This window comes from Antechinus flavipes, chromosome 2, assembly GCF_016432865.1.
Source record: "Antechinus flavipes isolate AdamAnt ecotype Samford, QLD, Australia chromosome 2, AdamAnt_v2, whole genome shotgun sequence".
Lineage (NCBI taxonomy): Eukaryota > Metazoa > Chordata > Mammalia > Dasyuromorphia > Dasyuridae > Antechinus > Antechinus flavipes.
Genome location: NC_067399.1, coordinates 276,680,054 through 276,705,826, shown reverse-complemented (window position 1 = coordinate 276,705,826; position 25,773 = coordinate 276,680,054). Strand labels below are relative to the sequence as shown.

The following is a 25,773-nucleotide window of genomic DNA, read 5'->3' as shown; positions in this document are numbered from 1 at the left end:
ATCACGGCAGGAATTCTAGACCAAAGGGAATTCTTTGTTTTGCCTGAATCTGCAGAGCTTTCCGGTGGGCTGATAGTGGCAAGCAGCAGTTCACTGGAACTCCAATGACAGGCAAATCTACAATTGTGTTGCTTAGACCTAAAACAAGGCCAGGATCTTGCAGAGCTCTAATCATTGGGACAAGTATTCAGATTTCATCTTGGATCACACCTTTTTGGGAACACTGAAAGCTTGCAAGTGTCCAGCCTGAGCTCCCTGAGCTCCTGGAATAACATAACAATGCCCCAAGAAAGCAGCATCAATAGATAAGAGGACACAAATATTGCCTAGATATTCCCTTCAAAAGTGCAAAGTCTGGCCTTTATGTAAGTCAATAAGTAAGTTGAAAGAATGAAAAACAAACAAAAAAGAACCACACCATAAAAAGTTATTATTGGTGAAACAAGCCACAACTCAGAAGAAAAGAGTAACACCAAAACACCTACAAGCAAAGGTCTTAAAGAAAAATACAGCTTGAATAAGAGATCCAGCTAGAATTTTGAGAAAGGAAGATGCAAGTTTGTTTTCAAAATTCAGAGACTTGTTTTTAGTTCCAAATTCTCACATTCTCCTCCCTACCCAACCTGAAAAATACTCCCAAGCCTATTACAAAAATGCATAGTAATACAAAAGAAACTTGCACATTTGCAAAACTGTTTTGTTTTTTTTTACACATGAAATTAAAGCATTAGAGGAAAAGAACTGGATGGAACGCAGAATTAGAAAGAGAATCAATAACCTGGAACAAGAGGTAGAAAATCTTACCCAAGCAATGGACTTCCTAAAAATTAGAATGGACTAAATAAAAGATGACTTCATGACACAAAAAATATTAAAACAATGTCAAGAAAACTGCCCACATCTCTTGGAACCAGAATGCAATGTCATTTAGTGAATAAGTAATAAGTATTAAACATCTGTTATATATATGGCAGCATACTAAGCACTGAAGACACAAAGAAAGGCAAAAAACAGTCCTTGTTTTCAAATTCAAAGTTTTTTAGGGGAGACAACATGTAAACAACTATTTACAAACAAGCTGGACATATGATAAATCTGAAATAACCAACAGGAGGAGGCACCACAATTAAGGGGAGGATCAAGACAGGTTTCCTGTAGAAGGTAGGATTTTAGCTGAATCTTGAAGCCAAGTGATGGAGATGAGAGAATTCCAAATACAAGGGGACAGTGAAAATATCTGCATGTGGGAGATGAACTATCTTGTGGGAAGGAGGCCAATGTCACTGGAGAGTAAGGGATAAAGGACTGTAAAGATAGGAGGAGGCGAGGTTCTGAAGGGATTTGAGTGGCAAACAGGATTTTATATTTGATTCCGGGGGTGAGAGGGAGCCACTGACATTTATTGTGTAGGAAGATGATATGCTCAGATTTGCACTTTTAAAAAGATGGATTTGAGAGATAATGGAAGATAGACTGGAATGTGGAAAAACTAGAGGCAAGGAGATCAACTAAGCAGGCTATTTCAGTAGAAGACGAATGAGATGAAAAGGGCTGGTATCAGAGCATGAAGAGAAACATATGTGATATGTTCTGATGTGGAAAGAGTGCATATGGAGAATAAGAGAGAGTGAGGATTTGAGGGTGAGACACCAGGCCTGGTGTTATCTTCAACAGTTAACAGAAAAGTTCAGAAGGGGGTAGGCTTTTTTGGGGAAAGTTAATGAATTCAGTTTTGGACATGTAGCATTTTAAGATGTCTACGAAAAGAAGCCAAAATGGCAGCAGAGCATGAAACAGTACAACAAGCTGTCACCCCAAATTACTCCAGACAAACTAGAAAACACAGCAGAATGAACTTGATGGATAAACAGTAACTCCTTTATCCATTTCATGTCCTCCTAAGGAGACAGATGGAGAGGCCTGTAAACACTAGAGATGAAGCTGGGCACAGAGCACCCCAGGCATAAAGGATTTTGCTCTCAGAAAGAGCCTATGCACCAGGGCAAGAGGAAATCTGGATCCATATTAAGGCACTGCCTGCAGGGTGCAGGAATAGATGTCAACTGGCATTTTTGGCACACACACTACCCAGTTTGGGGTCAGAGATCCTTGGCAGAATGAGAAAGGAACCTGCACTAGAGATGATGGTATTCCTGACCAGAGAGGAGCGAGTTCAGAAGTGGTAATGAATTGGCTCAGTGCCTCTCCAATCCCCTCAACTAGGATGCCAGTTTCCAGCCCAATCGACATTTGCAGAAGGATAACTGTCACCATAATAGTTTATGGTGGGATTCTTCCAACTATTATGGAAATCTAAGTAAGTAATAAATTCCCTGAAAATCAATGACTCTATGAGGCATCAAAAAAAAAAAAAAAAAAGTTAAAAGACTGAAAAAAAGGGAAAAGAGAATGCAAGAAATCTCCTAGTAAAAACAACTGAACTGAGAAACAGATCGAGAAAAAAATGTAAAAATAATTGATGTGAAACTCAAACAAAAATAAGAGTATATCTATACATCTTATTTCAAGAACTCTTAAAAGAAAACTACCCATATCTCTTAAAATTAGAAGGCAAAATAAAAACAGAAAGAATTGACCAATGGATCTCCAGAAAGAAACCCCAAAATGAAAACTCCCAGGAATATTACAGTCAAAATCCAGAGATTCTGGGTTAAAGAAAAAAGACTCCAAGTTTCCAGAAAGAATTTTATGTATCAAGAAATCACAGTCAGAATTATACATGATTTAGAAGGCACTTCTATAAAAAAGTAGACACTTGGAATACAATGTTTTAGAAAGCCAAAGACTTAGGGTAAGAGCAAAAAATAACTTATCAGTAGAACTAAGTATAATAGGTAAAAATGGATTTTTAATGAAACAGAGGACTTCAAAGCATTCCTAATGAAAATAATAGGACTTGGTGAAACTTTGAATTTCAAACACAGGAGTTAAGAAAAATTAAAAAGGTAAACCCAAATGAACACAATGATAAGAGACTAAACAAATGGAATTGCTTATACACAAAAACATGGGGAGATTTTATATACATATAAATATATATGTATATATCCCTTTTGAACCCTATCATCAGGAATCATAGGAAGTCTAATTGGCGAAGTCTTGGGGTTTTTGTTGAGATCTTGGTGATTTTAAGAGAAGAATGGAAAGAGAAGGGGAGTATAATATATTAGTGAGGAATGAAAGAAGGAAGAGAAAGATTAGGAAAAAATTACTAACTTTCGGGGTACAGCTCCAAATTGTTTTCCATAATGGTCTAGCTATTATTATTATTATATAATGATTTCAGATTTCACAAGAATAAGTTCTCAAGTTGTGAAATCTGAAATCATTCTCTTGATTTTTTAGAAAGGAAGTTCTTTGTCAGAGAAAATTGTTGCAAATGTGTTTTTCTATTTTTGCTTTTATTAAAAAATGCACTATTTTGTGCATAATCAAAATTGTCCTATAGTCCTCTCTATTCTTTGGGCATGAATTTTCCCCTCTCAAAAACAGCTAATTTCTTCCCTGTTTTTTAAATCTATTTATAATGTTATCCCTTATGTCTAAAACACAAACCCATTTGGTCAGTATTGTAGCATATATATATTGTGAAATGTTGAAACCAGATACTAGTTTCTGATAAGACTCCTTTCCGGTTTTCCCAAGTTTTTGTTAAATAGCAAATTCTTATCCCAATACCCAGGATCTTTAGATTTATCAAATACTAGACTACTGTGCTGACTGGCTTTTGTATATTATGTGTCTAATATGTTCTAGTGATTAACCTATTTCTTAACCAGTCTCAAATCATTTTGATGACTACTGTTTTGTAGTATAGTTTAAAATCTGGTTACTACTTAGGCCTGCTTCTTTTCTACTTTTTTTTTTCACCATTTCCCTTTTTATTCTTCCAGATAAATTTTGTTATTATTTTTCTTAGCTCTATAAAGTAATCCTGCACTGAATAAATTAATTAATTTAAGCAGTGCTATCATTTTTATTATGTTGGCTGAGCCTACCTATGGGCAATGAATATTCTCCAATTATTCAGATTTGTCTTAATATGAAAAGTATTCTGTAGTTGTATTCATATAGCTCTTGTGAGCACCTCAGCGGGTAGATTCTTAAATATTTTACACATTCTATAGTTATTTCAAATGAATTTCTCTTTACTGCTGAGTTTTGTTGGTAATTATGCAGAAATACTAATGATTTTTGTGGGTTTATTTTATATCTTGTAAATTTGTTGAAGTTGCTAATTGTTTGAATTAATTCTTCCGCTAGTTCTTAAAAACTTTCTATGTAAACCATTATAGTATATGCAAAAAGTGATAATTGTGTTTCTTCTCTATTTGTACTTATTCCCTCATTTTCTTTTTCTTGTCTTATTGCTATAGCTAGCATTTATTACATTATATCAAATCATGATGATGATAATTGACATCCTTGCTTTATCTTTAATCTTATTCAAAGATGCTGACTCTTGGTTATAGACAATTACTACTTATCAAATTAAGGATATATCTATTCCTGGGCTAGTTCCTTGTCTTTTCAACAAAAATGGGTGTTGTAGCTTGTCAAAAGCCTTTTCTGAATCTTTTGATATAATGGTATGATTTTTGTCATTACTATTAACATGGTCAATTATGTTTATAAGTTTACTAATATCAAACAAATCCTGCATCTTGTTATAAATTCATCCTGGTCATACTGTATGATCTTTGTGATGTTACTGAAGTTTACTTGCAAATATTTTATTTAAAATTTTTGCATTATTTTCATTAGGCATCAATCTATAGTTTTCTCTGTTCTGACATTTATTTTATATATATATACACACACACACACACACACACACACACACACACACACACACACACACACACACATATATATGTTACAACAGCTTTGTTTTACTTTCTTTTTCATTGGTGGAGGAAAATGGGAGAGAAAGAAGGCCAATTTTGGTTAACTGAAAAAAGCACAATTGAAAAAAATTCCACTGAGTATGGAAGCTCTCCCTTAGCTGGCAAGACTGTCCCTATCCATTGCTATTTTGGAAGAGCTATCTATTTTTGACTGAAAGACTTACCTTCACTAGGATACTCAGCTGGGCAGCCCCACGCTCATCTAGAGGTCCCAGATTTTGACTGACCAGTGAACAGAAACTATGACAGAGATCTAGGATTTCATTCAGGCAGTGGAATACCTATATTTAAAAACAACAGTAAAAGCAGGAAAATAGGCGTGTTATGGGGAATGATAGATTACAGAACTCTGAGTTTTCTATTCCCAAGAATACAACTACAATTTTGACCTACCTTTCTTCTTGAGCTCCTGGCTCACATCTCCGACTGTGAAATATACATTTCAATTTGGATCTTTGCTTTCTTAAATTTAGCAGGTTTGAAACAGAACTCCTTACCGTTATTTCCCAGTTTCTATTCACTGTTTCCTGAACATACCACAGATATTCCATGGATATGTCTTCACTCATTCCATATTCCCTATATGGCAAGTACAAAATACACTACTCTTTTCTTCTCCTTATTTTTCTACTTTTTAAGTCTTTTTTCAAGGTGTAGCTTAAATCCCACTTCTTCCACGAAACTTTCCTTGACTACACTCTACTTCTCAATGATTTCTGTCCACACTAAGTGCTCTAACTTAAGTCATGCCATTTATTTGGCACTACAGTAACAAATCAAGGTATTATGTTATATATATATATATATATATACATATATATATATACATACACATATGTATATACATGTGTGTGTATATATGTATATAATTTGTATTCTCAATTAGATTTTAAACTCCTTGAGAGGCAAAACCGGGCTATTTCTCTCTGAATCCTGAGTGTCTAGAATAGGGCCTTAATGGAGAAGGTGCTAAAAGAATGTTTGTTGATGAAGTTGTAATCCCATCATCCTCTCTCCAAGGTAGAATTGAACTCATAGTACAAGACTGGTGGCTGATCAATTCTAATGGTTCTCAAAGCTCTTTTAGTTCACAGACATCTTTATTGGAAGAAGTATTTCACTCATTCTTACTTTTTATCACCATGCTTACTCACTAAAATTCCTCCTGCTATAGGTAAAGCAGTTTCCATTTCTTTTGTCTTAAACTATTCTTGAGACTCTATATATTTCAAAAACTTAAATACATATCACCTGTGTTTTCTGTCTTCTATTTACAAATATTTTATAAATATTGCCAAACACCAACAAAAATGGGGAATAAAGATTTGCTTAATGGAAGTTTGTTGTCTTGTCAACTCAATCAACATCTGAAGAAGGGGAAGATTTGATGCTATAAAAATTTTAGAAAATCAAACTAGTTCCACTTACAGGTTTCAGCAAGATGAATGACTGAGCCAGCAAGTTGCTCAGAAAGTGGTCATGAGCCAACTGGATGCTCTCAAAATCCCTAGTGGAGTTAATCTGATGGAGGAGCTGGGAGAATTGGGACTCCAGCACATCCACCTAAAGAAGGATTAGAAGTAATTAAAGCATTTTGGATGACACGATCACTCTAGGATAGAGGGAGACAGATAACTGAAAAATAAACACAGAAAATTCCCCTCCTCCCAGCTCATCCACTTTCTTCTAAAAGTACTTTTGGACTGACCAAAAAAGCCCTTATCATTTGGCATGACTTTGATGTTAAGTTTCTCCTAATTTAGTGAAGCTGGTTCTTAGACAACTGATAGTTTGTCACATAAAAATTTCAGTCTGGTAAAATATGCCAGAGTTTGTACTTTATTGATATAGCCTTCAAAAAATTCAGAGTCAGCTTCCTGCCACAACAGAGTAGAGTGATATTTTAATGTGCTACCAATACTGTCACATCCATAAGACCTTATCAAATGCTTTAGTTGTGTGCTCACATGAGATCCTTAGTGCTTGTGAAGGTCTTTATGCCTCATCAAAATCATTCCCCTGCAAAATAATCCTCAAAACCATGCCCAATGACATAGCCCATTTTTTCTCTTATGAGTATTTCACACAGGTCTCTTCAAATTCTTTCTCCTGCCCTTACTTCACCACCCCCCACTCATCTACTACTCAACTTTCAGCACAGACCTGGAGATAATATTGAAGATTATCCACCAAAAAGGCCATGTGGTTCCGCAGGCGCCACTTAATAGCGTCACTCTGGTTGGACTTGAGATGCTTGCGCTGCATCTGGAGAGCCCAGCAGTGCTGCAGTTCTGCCTGCACTCGTCGCACGCTGAGTAAGTACTTGAAGACAACATTGTACCTAGGTTCCAAACAACCACCACGATATTAAAATCTTCCATTCCTAGCTACTGCCTTTTTCCCTGAGTTAAATTCCTGATTCTATCCTTTCATCTCACTTTCCTTCCCATTTCCAAAAAGAAAAGAGATGAGGAGAGCGAGAGTTGGGTTCTCTTTACTGGAAGTGAGGTCATTATATTCCTCCTTCCTGAGGCTCAATTCAGTGCATGTGTCTGTCCCAGGACTTCCCATTTCTCCAGCAGGAGAGACCCAGAACAGCCTCTGCCCCTTCTACTTCTACTTTGACAAGCTGTACCAAACAACAGCTGATCTACTCTTTCTGAGGAAGAACTCCTGCCCTGGGAGTGAGGCCATACCAAGTAAGTTGTCAGGTCCCTTCTAATTCTAGAGATTGTAATTAAACTTCTTATTCCTCCCTAATTAATGACAGTTACTGATGTGGGAGGAATGCTAGAGAACACACAATGAAGACAGGGTAAGCTTGGAAGAAGAGTAGATTCCTAAGGGAGCCAGAATTATCTTATCCAGGCATGAGTTTTCTTTTCTTTTTTTATAAAGCTTTTTATTTTCAAAACACATGCAAAGATAGTTTTCAACATTCACTCTTGCAAAACCTTGTGTTCCAAATTTTTTTTCGCCCTCCCTTCTCACCACCCTTTCCCCTAGACAGCAAGTAATCCAATATAGGTTAAACATGTACAATGCTTTTATACATATTTTCACAATTATCATGTTAGACAAGAAAAATCAGACCAAAAAGGGAAAAAATGATAAAGAAAAGAAAATTCAAGCAAGCAACAACAAAAAGAGTGAAAATGCTATGTTGTGATCCACACTCAGTCCCCACAGTACTGGGTGCAGATGGCTCTCTCTCTCTCTCTCTGTCACAAGACTATTGATATTGGCCTACATCACCTCTAAGCATGAGTTTTCATACACAAATCAGAAACCTAATTTCCTTAAATTTTAAAATAATCCATCTCTAAACACGCCTTCTTCCAAGGGGTTAAGGACATATCCAGCATCAAGCTGATTATGCTGGTCAATGGCCAAGAATCTCCTCTCCAGACAAGTCTCCAGCTTCCCCCAAATCAATTTAAAAAACAGGCAACATGCTATATGAGAAGACCCAAGTTTGGAGATCACTTAGTCCAACTCCCTCATTCAACAGATGAGGAAACTGAGGCCCAGGGAATGTAAGTGACTTGTACAATATCACAGAGGTAGCCAGTGGATCCGTCAGGACTCCATCAGGTTCAGCGCTTCCAAGTTGAGCACTATTTCTACTAACCCATACAACTTTCCCAAGGGCTTTGATCCAAAAAGAACTCTTTCTCCAGGAGTTCTTGAAAAAGTTTTAGGTTAGGCACCTGTTTGTTAAATATAATGGGATAGAGATGGCCAGATTCTATCTCCTGGCTCTGCAGACTACTAACACCTGCTCAGAGGACCACTGTCTTCCTCGCCTAGATCACCTCCTTCCTGGAACACATGCAGAGTTAGTGATTATTAGTAAAGAGCTCACAGAGGCCTTGTAAACCTACTTCTCCAGGACAGCAGGAGTGAAGAGAATATGGAGAGGCCACTGCACTTTGTAGGAAAGACCCAAGGCTGCCCAGCCTGATGCAGGGGCTTCTCGGGGAGAGGTGTCTCGAGAAGGTGCTTCTCGTGCTTGAGTGACATCTAAGGCAAAAAAAAAGAGAAAATGCAGAAACTTCAGCCTAATTAAGATAGTGTGTTTTGTTAAAAGAAGAATGTACATGAACAACAGGAGAGAAAAGATAGGAGGATGTCTAAGGCACAAGAAAACATATCGGGAAAAGACAAAGAAACAAACAACATACATACATGCAGGCAATTACTTTATGGCCTTTAAATAAGGCAAGAATTGACTCATCTAACAGAAACACAGCATGTATAGGGAAACAATGCTTGGATGGGCAAAGAAGTAGTCTGAATTCTAATCCTGGGTCTGCCACTCACAGGTCTGGGCACCCCTCTGCATTGCTGGTTCTTAATATTTAAAATCAAAAAATTGAACTAGAGGATCTGAGTGTTAAAAGGAGATAACTTTAAGATAAAGATCCAAGAAAACCATGTCCTCTTAAGAGAAGGAGGCAGGGCTATTAAAAAAAAAAAAGAAAGAAAGAAAGAAAAAGAAAAATATTGATATAGGCTGGAAAAAGAAAAGGAGTTAATACCTTTATGTTCCTTTCCATGGTACTCAATTGTCAAATGGAGCAGAGGGAGAAGGTTGTCATCATCTAACAATACCTTGTGGGCAGACTGCTGGAAGGCCACATTAACATCTGGCAAAGAGAAAGAACAGGGAGCAAATAATAGCAATGGACTATATTATTCGCACCCAACTCTGCCTAATTGTAATATTGTCAAAAACAAACACTATCTGACGTTAAGCTCCAGACCAAACCTTTTCACACAGAGCTCATTGGTTATGTGGCTATTTGTCCCATGGGACAGCTGTAGCCTGATGGGAGTTACCAGATGCTCTGGATTAACGCCTCTAGGCAGGGACAGAGGATAAGGAGACTACTTCTTGATTCCTCAGTGAAGAAACTGAGAACTGGGCTTTTCTCTCATGGAAAGGCACTTTTATAACTCAGTCAACCACTTTTCTGTTGACTAGACTCAACAATGTAGTGTAAATGGTATCCCAGGAATATGTAATTTCAGAAGGCAAAGGATACTTACCATGCTCAGTTACTGCAGTGGGTGGTGTCTTTAACATATGCTGGGCTGTGTCAATGAAGGCCTGGAATAGTTCTCCTCGTCCCAGAAGGTAAAAATCTTTAATGATCTTTACAAGTATACAAGTCAAAAATCATACAAGCCTAGTTATTCCTCATTATCCAAGAGATGCAATTCAATTAAAGCTCTTATTATGTGTAAGGCACTGTCCAAGGAGATGGGAACACAGCCCATCCCTACTGTCCAGTGGCTTATAGTCTATTTGGAAGAGTGAATTTATATCTAAGTAAGTAAACTGAATATAAATTAGGGGCAGAAAGCATGAAAGAAAGCAGATAAATGAAGAAGCCTTGAAGGAAGAAGGCAAGGACTCTTGAAAAGCAGCGGTGAAAAACATGGATGGATGGCTCATGTGGGAAGTAAGAAGCTGGAGATGAAGGTTTTGAGAACAGCTAGCAATCATGGTGGGTGGAACACAGAGCTCATGAAAGGAAGTAGTATTGAAATAATGCTGGCACAGTAGGTTTCCAGATTGTAGTAAGGCCTTTAAACTGGAAGAAACATAGAGCTGTCTCCTTAATTTGGATACAATTAACACACTGATCTGAGGAGGCAGTGTGGTTCAGCATATAAAGAGCCAACATCAGAGTTGAGAAGGTTTAGGTCCAAATCCCTTTTTGAAACATCCTGGCTATGTGATCCTAGGCAAGTCTCTCAATCTCTCACTGACTCCAGATAAATTTTCTAAGATACAAAGTTGCAGAGAAGGTACCCATCTGCCCTGACAGAATATTTTTTTCATACCAGTAAACACTAGGCCACTTCCCTCCTACCTCCAACATACATATGTAAGATTCTGCCATTCGAAACAGGCACATCAGCAATTGAAATTTTAGTGATGCTATCAATCCAACAAGATTACAGTGTGTTTGGTACCATTTATTCAGTGGCAACACAAAGGATCAAACTGTAAAAAAACTTGCATTCATCTCTTTGTGCTATAATATATTTGTGCAATCGTGTTTGTATTTACAGAAGCAAATGCTAGAAGATATTGTTTCTTCAGACTGACATCCAGAAATGGGCTACTTTGGGAAAGAGATACAAGGTCATCATATGAATCCAGGGGGATAGGTTTGCTTCCCAAAGTCAGGAGAGTACGGGAAGGCAAAGTAATTTCCTGTTAGCTACATATTATTTGTAAAGGAAAATAAATGAAACTATTACCTTTAGTTGGCCCAGTAAATCTGACTCTTCTACCATGAGCTTCCACAGATGCTAAGGAAACAAGATGAGTGAAATCTCATTTTAAAACACCATTATGAAAAGAAGATTATCAAAAGTTACTTTATGTTCCAATAAGTGACTCGCAAAGAGATACTATTCTTTTGATCATTACAAAAAATTGTCTATAAAAAACTTCTGAAAACTGATACTAGACTTTCTACATGCTAGCAACAGGAAAGATAAAACGAGCACTAGCTTAGCCCTCCCCCCCCTTCCTTTTTTTTAAAAAAATTCTTCAGTGGCATACCAAATTTGATCAAAAGTTACTGTGGAGCAGAAATACATATACAAAATGCTTAACAGTTCAAATCAAACAAAGACCTTATTTTTTTTTTTCAACTAAAGAAAATTTTGTGACATAAGAGGCTAAGCCAATTGTGTCTCTGTCATTTTGCAGGCAGCAAAACATTCCATGTCTTGTCCCTCAAGAGACTGAGCTGGACAAGTGGAACGGATACTTAATGTTGGATCATTCATTCAACCCAAAGATAGAAAAAAGATTTGGCCTGAGAAATCATTCCTTCATCCTGGTCTCCAATGCCAGCTACAAGAAACAGCTGCTGTGCTCCATTTTCTATCCTGCCAGGCCAGTCCACCCCCTCAAAAACATCTACTGGATCAGATACTTAAAAGGCAAACCTCAGCAACAGTGCTGCGTATCCGGTCCACCACCAGTTCAAAATCCACAAGGCTGAAAAGAGGTTGCTGCTTGAGGCGATGCAGCTCTGCAGCAAAGGTATCTTCTTGATTCTTTAAAATAGATCCTGTGTATCATGGATAGTAGGAGGAAAGACCCTTGGAGCTATGCTATCAAAAATGATTTCATTCTTTCATTTGCTATTATAGAGAATCTAACTACTCAGGGTCTAGCAAACACAGGACAATAACTTTTGCTCTTAACCACTGGTGCCACTTCATATGCTTTGATTACTGGCAAGAAGCATCATGACACCCTCTTGGTTATTTATTTCAGAATATGATGTGCTACACTGATCACTGCCTTTGCCCATGAGGCACTAGACAATAAGATCTGCTTTTGACCAGCTCTTGGGAATGAGACATCAGGGCAGGACTTCTTACCTTTTCTGGTCAGATTGACATTCTGATTCTCAAACATCTGCACAGACTCTCCTACAAACAGGATTTTTTCAGCGACCCTCACTGGAATATAGGAAGGAAGTATCTCCACTCGAAGGGAAAACTGCTTCAGAGAAGGAGCAAGCATATTCTCTTCCTCAATCAGTCGCTAGGCAAGAAGATGGAGTTAGAAAGGAAACAAGAAAGGACACAGGAATTGTTTATCTATTTATCTCTATCCATTATATTCTTCGATTAATATATTTGGCCAATAGGAACTTTATACCCAGGAATGTACAACCCCACACTTGCCCTAAATCACCAGGTGTACAGTTGTACACTTGTAAAAAAAAAATAGTCTAGCTTAGAGGAAAGAGCAGCAGACAGGAGAGTTACAACATGTGGATGTTCTAATCCTAGCAATGCTATTAACTAGGTATAGGGCTCTCTAGCAAATTAACTACTGTGAGCCTTAGTTTCTTCATTAAGACATTAAAGTCTTTTTAAAAAATCCTAAAATCCTATTAACCTCAGTTTTGAGAATTTACAATTCTTATATAATACACTGGCTTCTATATAGGGTTTTATGAATCCCTAATCTAAAAGCTGCCAAGGAGACATAGGTTAAGGAATTCAAAGATGCTATCTACCCACTTCTTCATATGTACCAATATGGCATGATGACGGCTTTACAGCTATTCATTCTAATGGATTATCAGGTTCATAGATCTTGAGCTGGAAGGGACCTGAAAAGTCCAACCTCATTTTATAGATGAGGAAAATAGGCCTCAGGAAGATTAAAGGACTGGCCCTAAACAAAACAGCAAGGGAAGTGGGGGTTTGCACCCAGGCTCTCAAGGGATGGTAGAGTCAATGCTTATTCCAAATAACCTGCAAACCTCATTCAGGCAAAGCCAAATGTTGGAATGGACAGGTTAGGTAAGTGGCCCAGATTGCAGCAGAGTGCCAGGTCCGGTAGAAGCTCATTGAGAGGGTAAAGGACAATTTCTGGTAGAATGTACTGCACTCCCCATCGAACCCTCACCAGATCCTGAAGTTCTCGTAATTGCTTCCCAGTCAGGCCTCCAATACCCAGGTCCTCTTCTTCCTCTTCCAACTGAGTGGAGACAAGACCAGAAGATGGACCCTGTTTAATAAAGAACTCTTCGTGTTGGTCCAAGAGCAGGCCATGTAGCATCCAGGCAGAAAGCTGTTTGTACATGACCCCATGGCACACAGCCAAAATTCTGAATGGAGAAAGGGAAAGAAAAATCAATGCCATAAAAGTCTCTGCACTGAGTGTTCAAACTCCCAAATAAAGGCCATTCTAGTATATGAATAGAGGGTACTGGCTAAGATCTGAATAAGAATATGGTGAGTCAGAAGGAAAATTGTCCATTATGATAAAGATAATGATTCCATTTTTATTCCTATCTTTTTGAATTTACTCACAGTCATTAAATTTCTTAGAAGTAAAGCTCACATATTAAAATTTAAGATATTTTTCAGTTACTCTGACAGCTTCTTTTAGAAAAGAAGTTTTTCATGTGACTTTCCCTCACCCTCTGTAAGAGTTTAAGACCAGAAAATCCTGCTAAAATGAAGTGAAATGAGGTTAGAAAAGCTACTTCTTTGCTAGCAAAAGCTGTTCCCTTATTTTCTCTTGCTTTACCAAGAAGGAAGGGAATGGATTTGATAAGGGAGGAATGACATTAGAAATGTAGCAATACAAATATACATGGAAACAGAAGATCAAACACCTTTTGTAGAACTATATGAAGCATGTCTAAGGCTTTCTTGTTCAATAACCAAATGTTAGAATTAGAAGGAAACATGGGGATCATATAATCCAATCTTGCACCCACTGGAGAAGCTTAATTTCTTTTTTCTTTTTTTTTTTTTAATTTTTATTTAATAATTACTTTATATTGACAGAATCCATGCCAGGGTAATTTTTTTATAACATTATCCCTTGCACTCGTTTCTGTTCCGATTTTTCCCCTCCCTCCCTCCACCCCCTCCCCTAGATGGCAAACAGTCCTATATATGTTGGATATGTTGCAGTATATCCTAGATACAATATATGTTTGCAGAACCGAACAGTTCTCTTGTTGCACAGGGAGAATTGGATTCAGAAGGTATAAATAACCCAGGAAGAAAAACAAAAATGCAGATAGTTCACATTCGTTTCCCAGTGTTCTTTCTTTGGGTGTAGCTGCTTCTGTCCGTCATTTATCAATTGAAACTCAGTTAGGTCTCTTTGTCAAAGAAATCCACTTCCATCAAAATATGTCCTCATACAATATCGTTGTTGAAGTGTATAATGATCTCCTGGTTCTGCTCATTTCACTTAGCATCAGTTCATGTAAGTCTCGCCAGTCCCGGAGAAGCTTAATTTCAAGTTTTAAAGAGGGCAAGATAAAATGGGCAAAAGAAGTTGGCTCCCTATCACCTTCAGGATCAAATATAAAATTTTCTCTAGCATTTGAAGCCCCTGACAGCCCAGCTTCTTCCTACCTTTCCAGTCTCTTCATGTACTTTACAATCCAGAAGCTCTTGCCTTCTTGACACCCCTTTTCTGACTCTATACCTCATTATTGGCTGTCCCAGGGCCTGGGAGGTTTTCCCTTCTTCCCTCCACATAGTAGCTTCCTTGGCTTACTTCAGGACTTGGCTCAAAACCCACCTTTGGCTGGAGGCCTTTCCTGGTCCCTCCACATTACCAGTATCTTCCTTCTAAGATTACCTTCCTTCTTCGCTATATATATAGTATATTATATGTGTGTGTATAGTTGTTTAAAAGTTGTTTCTCCCACTATAAAAGTGAGATCCTTGACAGTAGGGACTGTATTTTTGCCTTTCTTTGTATTCTTAGACTTAGCAAAGAGTCTGATAAATAGTAAACATTTAATAAAATGCCTACTGACTTACTGACTGAAAATAGTAGTGATTTATTCAAATATAGGCAAGCAAAACTCAGCATATATAATGGTGACTCCCTGAGGATGAGGGAATCTAAAAATTAGAGGGACCTTAATGCTATCCAGGCTACTTCACTCTCCTTCACAGATTACCATCCTGGAGTTTTCTTTATTGGCTGGCATTCTGGCCTCTCTTATGTGAGTCACGTAGACCCATCTGTTCAGTGTTGGCTTTTCTGTCCCTTTTATTACTGGTCATTTTGGAGAAATCTTACACAATTTGGAAAAGTCTTAGGCAAATAAAATGTTCTTCACAAACTGTGTCAATCCTAAGTTTTTCTGGTAGAATGTACTGCATTTCCCATCACATCCTCACCAGATCCTGAAGTTCTCATAATTGATTATTTTATGAATTCTAAAGATAAATCATCTTTAAGTTTTTGTGACTTACTTTTCTAATGCACTGCGTACAGGAGGCAGACCTCCACAGCTATACTTGTAGACTGTTTCCAAGATCTGACAGCCATGAATCTGAGGAAAAAATAAAAGTTGTAAAAACTATATTCTATTTTAATAGTGTCTATGTTTTATATTGTGATTGGTCCAGGTGAACCCTATTCATTCAATTCCAGGGACTCCCTCCTATGATCACAATTAAATATAAAATCCTGTCTGGCTTATAAGTTGGCCTCTTCTTACCTTTACAATCCTCTCATACCTCAACATTGACTTTTGCAAAAGCTTCATTAAATATTTTTGGGATAGGAGTGGATAGATAAGGAAGACAAAGAGAACAGGAATGAGCCAATTGGCTCACTGCAGATTTTTTAAAATACTGTAAATAAATTTGTAAAAATTATGCTACTTTCAAGATTGCTTCCTGTAACTGATTGTTCAATTCATGAGAAAAATACTTATTTAAATCAGACAACCAGAGGGTATTTTTTCTAATACAACTTCATCAGGTAAGCTACTCAGTGTTTACAGTTTCAAATTTACTAGCTCACACCCAAACTGCCAGCAGTCTCTTAGAATACTTGAAATAAATTTTTCCATGAGAATATATAATAGTGACATCATAAGTAAAAAGTACATTTAGCAAACAAAATAGGGTAATGGCTTAGGCACAGTGATTTCTTAATAGTGAAATATGATTTTAAGGAAAAAGTTTCCTGCTTTCATAAATGATAAACATGTATTTTGCCTCTCCTTCTCAGGTCTAATTTCACAAATTCCTCAAACACAACAGTTTAAAGAATTATAATTAGTGCAAGGCATTGACCCACACTTAACACCGTACACCAAGATAAGGTCAAAATAAGTTCATGATCTAGGCATAAAGAATGAGATTATAAATAAATTGGAAGAGCATAGGATAGTTTACCTCGCAGACCAGTGGAAGAGGGAGGAATTTATGACCAAAGAAGAACTAGAGATCATTATTGACCACAAAATAGAAAATTTTGATTATATCAAATTGAAAAGTTTTTGTACAAACAAAACAAATGCAGACAAGATTAGAAGGGAAACAATAAACTGGGAAAACATTTTTACAATCAAAGGTTCTGATAAAGGCCTCATTTCCAAAATATATAGAGAATTGATTCTAATTTATAAGAAATCAAATCATTCTCCAACTGATAAATGGTCAAAGTATATGAACAGACAATTCTCGCATGAAGAAATTCAAACTATTTACAGACATATGAAAATATGCTCCAAATCATTATTAATCAGAGAAATGCAAATTAAGACAACTCTGAGATACCACTATACACCTATCAGATTGGCTAGAGTGACAGGGCAAGATAATGCGGAATGTTGGAGGGGATGTGGGAAAACAGGGATACTGATGCATTGTTGGTGGAATTGTGAACACATCCAGCCATTCTGGAGAGCAATCTGGAATTATGCTCAAAAAGTTATCAAACTGTGCATACCCTTTGATCCAGCAGTGTTACTACTGGGCTTATACCCCAAAGACATACTAAAGAAGGGAAAGGGACCTGTATGTGCCAAAATGTTTGTGGCAGCCCTGTTTGTAGTGGCTAGAAGCTGGAAAATGAATGGATGCCATCAATTAGAGAATGGTTGAGTAAATTGTGGTATATGAACGTTATGGAATATTATTGTTCTGTAAGGAATGATCAGCAGGATGAATACAGAGAGGACTGGCGAGACTTACATGAACTGATGCTAAGTGAAATGAGCAGAACCAGGAGATCATTATATACCTCAACAATGATACTGTTTGAGGATGTATTCTGATAGAAGTGGATCTCTTTGTTAAAGAGAGCTAATTCAGTTTCAATTGATCAAGGATGGACAGAAGCAGCTACACCCAAAGAAAGAACACTGGGAAATGAATATAAACTGCTTGCATGTTTGTTTTTCTTCCCGGGTTATTTATACCTTCTGAATTCAATTATCCCTGTGCAACAGGAAAACTGTTCGGTTCTGCACACATATATTGGATCTAGGATATACTGTAACCTATTCAACATGTAAAGGACTGCTTGCTATCTGGGGGAGGGGGTGGAGGGAGGGAGGGGAAAAATCGGAACAGAAGTGAGTGCAAGGAATAATGCTGTAAAAAATTACCCTGGCATGGGTTCTATCAATAAAAAGTTATTTTAAAAAAGAGAGAGAGAGAGAGAGAGAGAGAGAGAGAGAGAGAGAGAGAGAGAGAGAAACAATGATATTTGACTTATTAGTCAAGTCAATATGATGGGCATGCAAAAAGAGCCTGCTTTATATGAAGCATAGTACTAGGATAGGGAAACAAAAATGAAGACGGCATTGCACCTGTTCTAAAAGATATCATCTAGTAGACAAAATCTATGCATATAAATAACAATAATACAAAAAAGAAGACAATCAAAAAGGATTCATAGTATTCCACAAATGAGTAAGCCTTGTGAGAATGAATTCAAAGTCACTAAACAATTGCATGTTGGCTATCTGTATTCTTCAATAGATTCATGATCTTTTATCTATATGTGGTCTGATTCTACTGTGATCAGGACACATTCTGGGTGATATTTATCTGGTGAGGCACAAGAAAAATCATTGTGTTTGGATAACAGATGACCTTGAATTAAAACTGGGTTCTGACTTATATAAACTGATGCTAAGTGAAATGAGCAAAACCAGGACATCATTTGTCATGGTAACAACAAGATTATACGATGATCAATTCTGATGGATGGCGCTATCTTCAACAACAAGATGATTCAGATCAGTTCCAATGATATTGTGATGAAGAAAGCCAGATACACTTAGAGAGAAGATTGTGAGAAATAAGTATGTTTCACAACATAACATTTTTACTCTTTCTATTGTTGTTTGGTTGCATTTTATTTTCTTTCTCATTTTTTCCAGTTTGATTTGATTTTTCTTATACAACAAGATAATTGTATAAATATGTATGCATATTTTGGATTTAACATATATTTCTACCTTGTTTTAAAAAAAAAAAGAAATATAATTAGTGCAAATCACTAAGCACAATGAATATATTATTAACCAGAACAAAGAAGTACTCACCTTTTGACTCTTAATCTGTTCAACAACAACCATTACTGAGGGAAAAAGAAGCTGGAACTACAAAACAAAGCAAAAGCTAATTAAGAGAGTACACAATCAAATGTAAGAACGGGAGTATAAACATAAGGTCAGGAAATGATAGCATTTCTAAGTGAAGATAAAGGCATGAGGTCCACTCAGAAGAGGCAAGAAAAGAATCTACTGTTCTAAGCCTATCTTAACTTCTAAGGTGCTAGGCAGAATAAGGAAAGTAGAGAGAAAGACAAGTAATATAACATCAGTATGTACAACTTTATTACCAAATGTTAAGATGATTTATCTTTAGAATTCATAAAATAATGCTGATATACTTAAGCAAATTAAATAAATAAAATATAAAATTTTAGACTCAATTCTGAATCTGGAAGTAGGAGGGTTCTTCAAAATATCAGAATAATCAAATATGGCCTAAATGACTGATTAAAACTGATAAAAACTGATAAAAAACTGACTAAAAGAATCTAAGCTATTCCATTATCTATAAAGCATTACCTGATCCAAGGAGTAATTGACATGTGATATGGAAAGATGAGGGTCAGCAAGGAACTGCAAAATATATATAAATATATATATATATAATTAGAAAAATCATCTTAGAAAGTTTCTAAGCTATGGTATAAAGATATTAGTTGGGGAGAGGGAAAGAATGGACCTTAGGGTAATTTGGGTACTTTTAGGTTCTCACATAGGAATTGGGAAAGTGACGAAGGTCATTAAAAACTAAAGGCAAGGGGCAGCTAGGTGGCACAGTGAATAGAGCACCAGCCCTGAAAGGAGGAACTGAGTTCAAATTTGACCTCAAACACTTAACACTTCATAGCTGCGTGACCTTTGGCAAGCCAATTAACCCCAACTGCCTCAGCAAAAAAACAAACAACTAAAGGCAAGACTTTCACAGAATACCCTGACAAACTCTGATATACACAGGAAGTTCCTTGATCATTATATGAGCAACAGCAGAGAGTATATAATGTTCCTACCTATTAAAGACATTTTCCATCCCTGAAAACCATGAGACAGTTTCAAGAGGGTATCAGAGGGCATTTTATTTCCAAAGAGATGTTTTGGCAAGGAAGTAAAGGAAAGGGGGGGAGTACGGGAGTGTGAGAGGGGGGGTGTGAGCAATTTAGAAGCCCTGTCTCTCATTTCTCTTCTTCTCTATCTCACCTCTTGTTCCAAGTCAAGCAGTGCTTGGCGATATGGTTGCAGGATTGAGTCCAGACCTGTGCAAAAGGCCCGCAAATAAATTCCATGTAATCCACTTTGGCCTGGCTGGGATTGATGGTGATCCTGCAATTAAACAAAGTCAAGTTAAATTAGCCATATTGTTGAGATTTTTCAGATCAAGTGCTGATCCTGGTGTCACAAAGTCCTTAGTTAAAATATGACATCAATATATTTCCTAGTTGTGAAATCCTTGATATGTAAAAAATCCTGTCTGCCTCAGTTTTCTCATTTGTGAAATAAAAAAATAATGCCTACTTCCCAGAGTTGTTGTAAGGACCAAATAAGATTATATTTATAAAGTATTTTACAAAAACCTTAAGTGTTATGCACATGCTGTTATTTTTGTTATTATTGTCATCATTAGTTGTATTGTTGATGCTTGAATAACTGTCAAATTAGTACCTTCGCAAGAAGAAAAAACTGACAAAATAATGCAGGAAATAGTTTGCCCATTAATATTATAGGATCATAGATTTAGAGTGGCGAGGGCTCTTTACAATTCTTCTAGTCTAACTTTCTTACTTCAGAGATGAAGAAAAAGCCTCCCGATGTAAAGAGAAAAAGGAAAGAATTCCTCTTCTGATAAAAAAATAAAAAAATAAAAAAAAAATAAATAAAAAAATCTTCCTTGAGGAACTACTATATTTGAATAACCCAGATTTTAAAAAAAAATTTTTAATCATAATAAAAACCCAACTAGAAGCCTAAGTTTAAAACCAGTCTCCAATTCCCTTTTTTCCCTTTCTCCTATCTAATATAATTCCCATCTAAGTAAAATATTTTTCTGAGGCCAGAGAGATTCAGTCACTTTTTCTACTTTTCTTACAGGAAACATGTGACAGAACCAGATCCCCATCTAGCACTTTTCCCATCACACAATGCTGATTCTTAAGTCACTTATACTGTGGAACAAAAACTCCCAAAAGTTATAGGAAAAGACAATTCAAAAAACAAGATACACTTGTAAATAACCTTAGATGAATTCTATCCCAAAGATAACTCTATATTATTCATATGAACTGGTTCTGCTTGCTCTCAAGGAGATAAAAGTAGGAGCAATGAATTAAAATCAGAAAGAGGCAAATGTATGTTTAATGTCAGGAAAAAACCTTCCTAACTCTCAGACCTATCCAAGCAAGGAATGGGCTACCTCAGGAAGAAATGATTCCCTGCTGGAAGTCTGTAAAGATAGGCCAAATTTATTTTCATTTATTTTTAACTTATTAATAGTATCGGTAGTAAGAATTTGATAGTTATTATGGCCACCAAGATTCCATTCAGAAATTCAGTGATTCTATTATTGTTACTATTATCATTTATACTTTGGCACTATTCTGAATCGAAAAGGCCTTCTGCAAAATGTGCAAAAAGTATCACCACTGTCCTCAAGGGACTTTTATTTTCCAAGGAATAGCCACCCACCTGCTGTTGCACATGACCTGTATATTGTTCAATGAACTCTGTAAAGCGGATATAGTCTGTGCCAAGGCGACAAAGGCGATTCAGCACACTGGTCTCACTGGGATGGAGAAATGGAAAGTCTTGTGACACCTACAAGAGAAGTAACAGCATTAGGAACAGGGATGCCTCTGATTCATTTGGCTCCTTTCCCAAGGATACTACAAATGCTTTACAATAATGATATGATATTTTTCTCCAAAAGTTTTATGATCCTATTTTTATTTCCTCATTCTGTTTTGTGAGACAGAAATTTGTTTTTCAGAAGAGTTCTATAAAACATAACTATTTCCATATTACTGATTTCTTTCTAAACTTTTTAACACAAATTCATTATAGTTGTAAAAAATTGATTTTTTTTGTTTCCTGTAAATATCATTTAAAAAAGAAATAATGTGTTTGTTTTTAAAATGTAATTTGTCAATTAACAAGCATTTATTTTCTTTCTCTTCTTCCCCCTCATTAAAAAAAAAGAAAAAGAAAAAGAAAACCCTTGTAATAAATATGCACAGTTAGGTAAAAAAATTCCTGCATTGTCTAGGTCTAAAAAATTTCTCATTCCCCATTTTGAAACCATTATGCTTATTGGATTGACATAATTTTGAAAGGGGTAAGGGAGGCTAAGTAACAAGTAATTACTTTTTCTTTCCTCAACCCTTCTACCTTCCCATCTCTAATACTGAAGCACTGACTAAACATTGATTAAGGACCTTTTGTGTGCACAGTATTATACTACTTATTGCAGGGGATATGAAGCACACTAACAGATACTCATGAAAACTTTAAAAAAAAAAAACCACTCTCATTAAGAGATAATGTAAGATAATATTATGAATAAATTACAAGAAAAACAGTAAAAGCATTGTGCTCTTCTCAAACCCTATAGCTTCACAAACTATAAAAGATGAGAAAGTCTATAAAGAAGACTTGTCTTTCTAAGTTGCAAAACTTGAAAAGTTTAGTGAAAAAAAATCGACCCAAACCACAGGTTAAACACAAAAAATTCAAGAATGAAAAGGAAGAACAATGTCAACACCTTTCTCTGGGCTGTTTGTCAATTTAACGATCACTTTCTAAGCACCTCTGGACCAGGCACGAGGCATCAGAACAAAAATGGACTGCAACAAAAATGCAATCCTCAAAGAGTTTACATCATACTGAAGGGAGGAAATTGTACACAGGTTAGTATAAAATAAAATAAATACAGATTAATGGGAGGAGAGAATCAATGAGTGAGGAAATGAGAAGAAATATCTTTTAAGCTGAAATCTGAAGAGAACCAGGGTCCTACAAGGCAAAGTGAAAAAGACTTGCTGTTCAGAGGAGCACAGCCTGGGCAATGCATTTAGAAGGGAGATGCAGTATCTTCTGCCAGGAATAAACAGAACCCAATATGGATGGAACAACTAGCAGGAAAATAATGTGTAACCATAGTACAAAACCAAACTGGAGCCAAATTGGGAAAGGCTATTTAAATGTTTCTATCCCCAACACCCCTAACACCCCCCCCCCCAAAAAAAAAAGAATCTGAATTTGTTTCCTAGTGCCAATATGGCACCATTAAAATTCCCTGAGCAGGGGAGTGACAGGGTCAGACATATATTTTAAGAACATTATTTGGCAGCTCTGGGGGGGGAGGGGGGGTGGACTGAAAAAAGAGAAACCAGATGCAATGAAAACAATTAGAAGGTTACTAAAATATTTTAGGAATGCACTGGTGAATTCATATTTGATTTTAGAGGCAATAGAAAGCCATTAAAGCTTCTTGAGTAGAAGAATAGCATGGTCAAAATTATTCTTTAAGTATATCATTTTGGCAGCCCTAAGAAGGATGAACTGAAAAAATGGAGGAGATTTGAGATAGGGAATTCAAATCAGAGGCTACTATAATAATCCAGGTGAAACTTGATGAGAGCCTGAATTAGGCCAGCTCTCTGGATGGAGACAAAGGGATGTAAGTGAGAGAAGAGGTATGGCTTAGCAATAGATTGAACACTGGGGATAGAAAGGCTGAAAGAAGAATCAAAGATGATTCTTGGAGATGTGGCCGGAGAGAGTCATCTGCCAAGAGATAATACTTGGGCCCACAGAAGTGAGAGGTGGACATTGTGAAAGAGTAGAAGAGGGTCCAGCATACAGCACTATGGCATGGCATCCACAGGAAACTGAAAAGGATGGGTAGAGTAGGGAGGAGAAGCATGACAGAACAATGCCATACGAGCTCAGAAATGGGAAAGTATTCAGAGAAAGGAGGGCATTAAAATAGAAATCATTACAGAGAAGTCAAGACAGAAGAGGATTGATAAAAAACAACAACAACAACAACAACAACAATGAAATTAACAATACAGAGATCAGTGGTAACTTTAGAGACAACAGCTTCAGCCAAGTGGTGAGGACAAGAACAAGAATACAGGAGGCTGAAAAGTATGTGGGAAATGACCAAGTGGAGGCAATGAGTGTAGACATCCTTTTTTAAAAACTTAACAGAAAAGAGCTGGCATATTTCTGGGGCATCAGGGAGAGGGCCAGTAGACAGAGAAATTGGAAATCTGGTAGAATGAGGAAATATTTGAAAGAGCAAGTTCCTAGAGAAGGGTGAGGAGAGGGGATCAAAGGAACAAGTAGAAGAGGAACTTCATTTTTGAGTCACAGATTCCTTTGGCAGATCATGTCTGGTGAAGCCTAAAGACCTCTTCTCAGAATAAAATTTGTAAATATGCAAAATAAAAAGCATATGATTGCAAAGGAAATGAATTCTATTAGAAAAGTTATCAAACTATCAAAAAACCAAGTTCACAGACCCCAAATTAAGAATCTCTGAAGTCGTTGATCTGGCATTAGTGAGAAGAGTCTCCTCTTCCTGCTTGACTAAAGCAAAAGAAAGGATAACACTGAGATAATTTGAAGTGTATAATACAGGAGAAGAAACTCATGATGGACAGTTCCAATTTGTTAGAGAAGTGTGAGATGAAATCTCCTTTTTAGAGGGAGCTGAGAAGACTAATAGAAAAGTACAATAGAAAGTCAACAAGAGAACTGGCAAGCATAAGTGAAGGCTCAGCTAAGACTGGATAATATCCATTTGTAGGCAATCTAGTTTATCAGTGTTGGGATTTCCTGTAGCAACGTTCACTAGCATGCAAGTAGAAGCAGATAATCAATGAACAAGTATGAAGGTCTCCTTATAGCTGAGCAAAGACAAAATAGTTCTTGCTTGAAAGGATCAAGACATTCCATTAGGAAGATACAACATATTTGCAAACAAGCAAATACAAAAAGTATACAATATAATTTTCCAAGGGAAGCACTAACAGCTGGGGGCAGAGTGGAGATGAGGAAAGGCCTCATGCAGAACCAGGAGATCATTATACACTTCGACAACGATACTGTATGAGGATGTATTCTGATGGAAGTGGATTTCTATGACAAAGAGACCTAACTGAGTTTCAATGGATAAATGATGGACAGAAACAGCTACACCCAAAGAAGGAATACTGGGAAATGAATGTGAACTATTTGCATTTTTGATTTTCTTCCCAAGTTATTTTTACCTTCTGAATCCAATTCTCCCTGTGCAACAGGAGAACTGTTCGGTTCTGCAAATACATATTGTATCTAGGATATACTGCAACATACTTAACATATATAGGACTGCTTGCCATCTGGGGGGGGGGGAGGAGGGAGAGAGGGGAAAAAAAATCGAAACATAAGCGAGTGCAAGGGATAATGTTGTAAAAAATTACCCTGGCATGGATTCTGTCAATACAAAGTTATTATTAAATAAAATTAAAAAAAAAAAAAAAGAAAGAAAAAAAGGAAAAAAAAAAAAAAAAAGGAAAGGCCTCATGTAGGAGATGGTAGTTGGAGCATAAGGGAAAGAAGTCTTCTAGGAATAGTTTGTGCCAGGCACAAAGAGGAAAAAAGGAATTTCAAGTCAGCCCAGTTCGACTGGAACAGAATTCATAAAGGGACTAGTCACATATAATCATTCTGGAGCTGGAGTGTGAGTGTGGTCAGTACCAATACCAATGGAGGAGTTGGTAGTAGAGCCAAAGTGAACACTGTGTACACTTCTTGAGTAAGGAAATGAAATGATCTTATCTCGTATAGGGCTGAAGCTGAGCAGAAGCACTGAGGTGCGAGCACTAGAGGCTAATTAGCAATTGGACAACACTATTAATATATGCTTGGAGAAGGAATGGCCCCGCCCACTCTGTGCAAATTTGATGGGTTGTATA

General features: G+C 36.8%; 1 protein-coding gene across 3 annotated transcripts in view; it reads right to left on the bottom strand.

The window, feature by feature from the left end:
* Positions 1–25,773, bottom strand: part of TUBGCP4 (tubulin gamma complex associated protein 4) — a 37,175-nt gene that overhangs the window by 9,557 nt on the left and 1,845 nt on the right. For 2 of the 3 annotated variants that reach the window (XM_051977186.1, XM_051977187.1), the window contains exons 2-16: positions 21,497–21,625; positions 20,015–20,137; positions 19,340–19,393; positions 18,809–18,865; positions 15,714–15,793; positions 13,387–13,588; positions 12,345–12,510; positions 11,904–12,028; positions 11,205–11,255; positions 9,981–10,086; positions 9,470–9,577; positions 8,813–8,951; positions 7,092–7,269; positions 6,357–6,491; positions 5,093–5,209 (exon numbers count right to left, since the gene is read on the bottom strand). In XM_051977186.1, coding sequence (XP_051833146.1) covers positions 5,093–5,209; positions 6,357–6,491; positions 7,092–7,269; positions 8,813–8,951; positions 9,470–9,577; positions 9,981–10,086; positions 11,205–11,255; positions 11,904–12,028; positions 12,345–12,510; positions 13,387–13,588; positions 15,714–15,793; positions 18,809–18,865; positions 19,340–19,393; positions 20,015–20,137; positions 21,497–21,625 — 1,770 coding nt within the window. The remainder of the gene's footprint in view (positions 1–5,092; positions 5,210–6,356; positions 6,492–7,091; positions 7,270–8,812; positions 8,952–9,469; positions 9,578–9,980; positions 10,087–11,204; positions 11,256–11,903; positions 12,029–12,344; positions 12,511–13,386; positions 13,589–15,713; positions 15,794–18,808; positions 18,866–19,339; positions 19,394–20,014; positions 20,138–21,496; positions 21,626–25,773) is intronic. The other variant, XM_051977188.1, reaches the window with a different exon arrangement.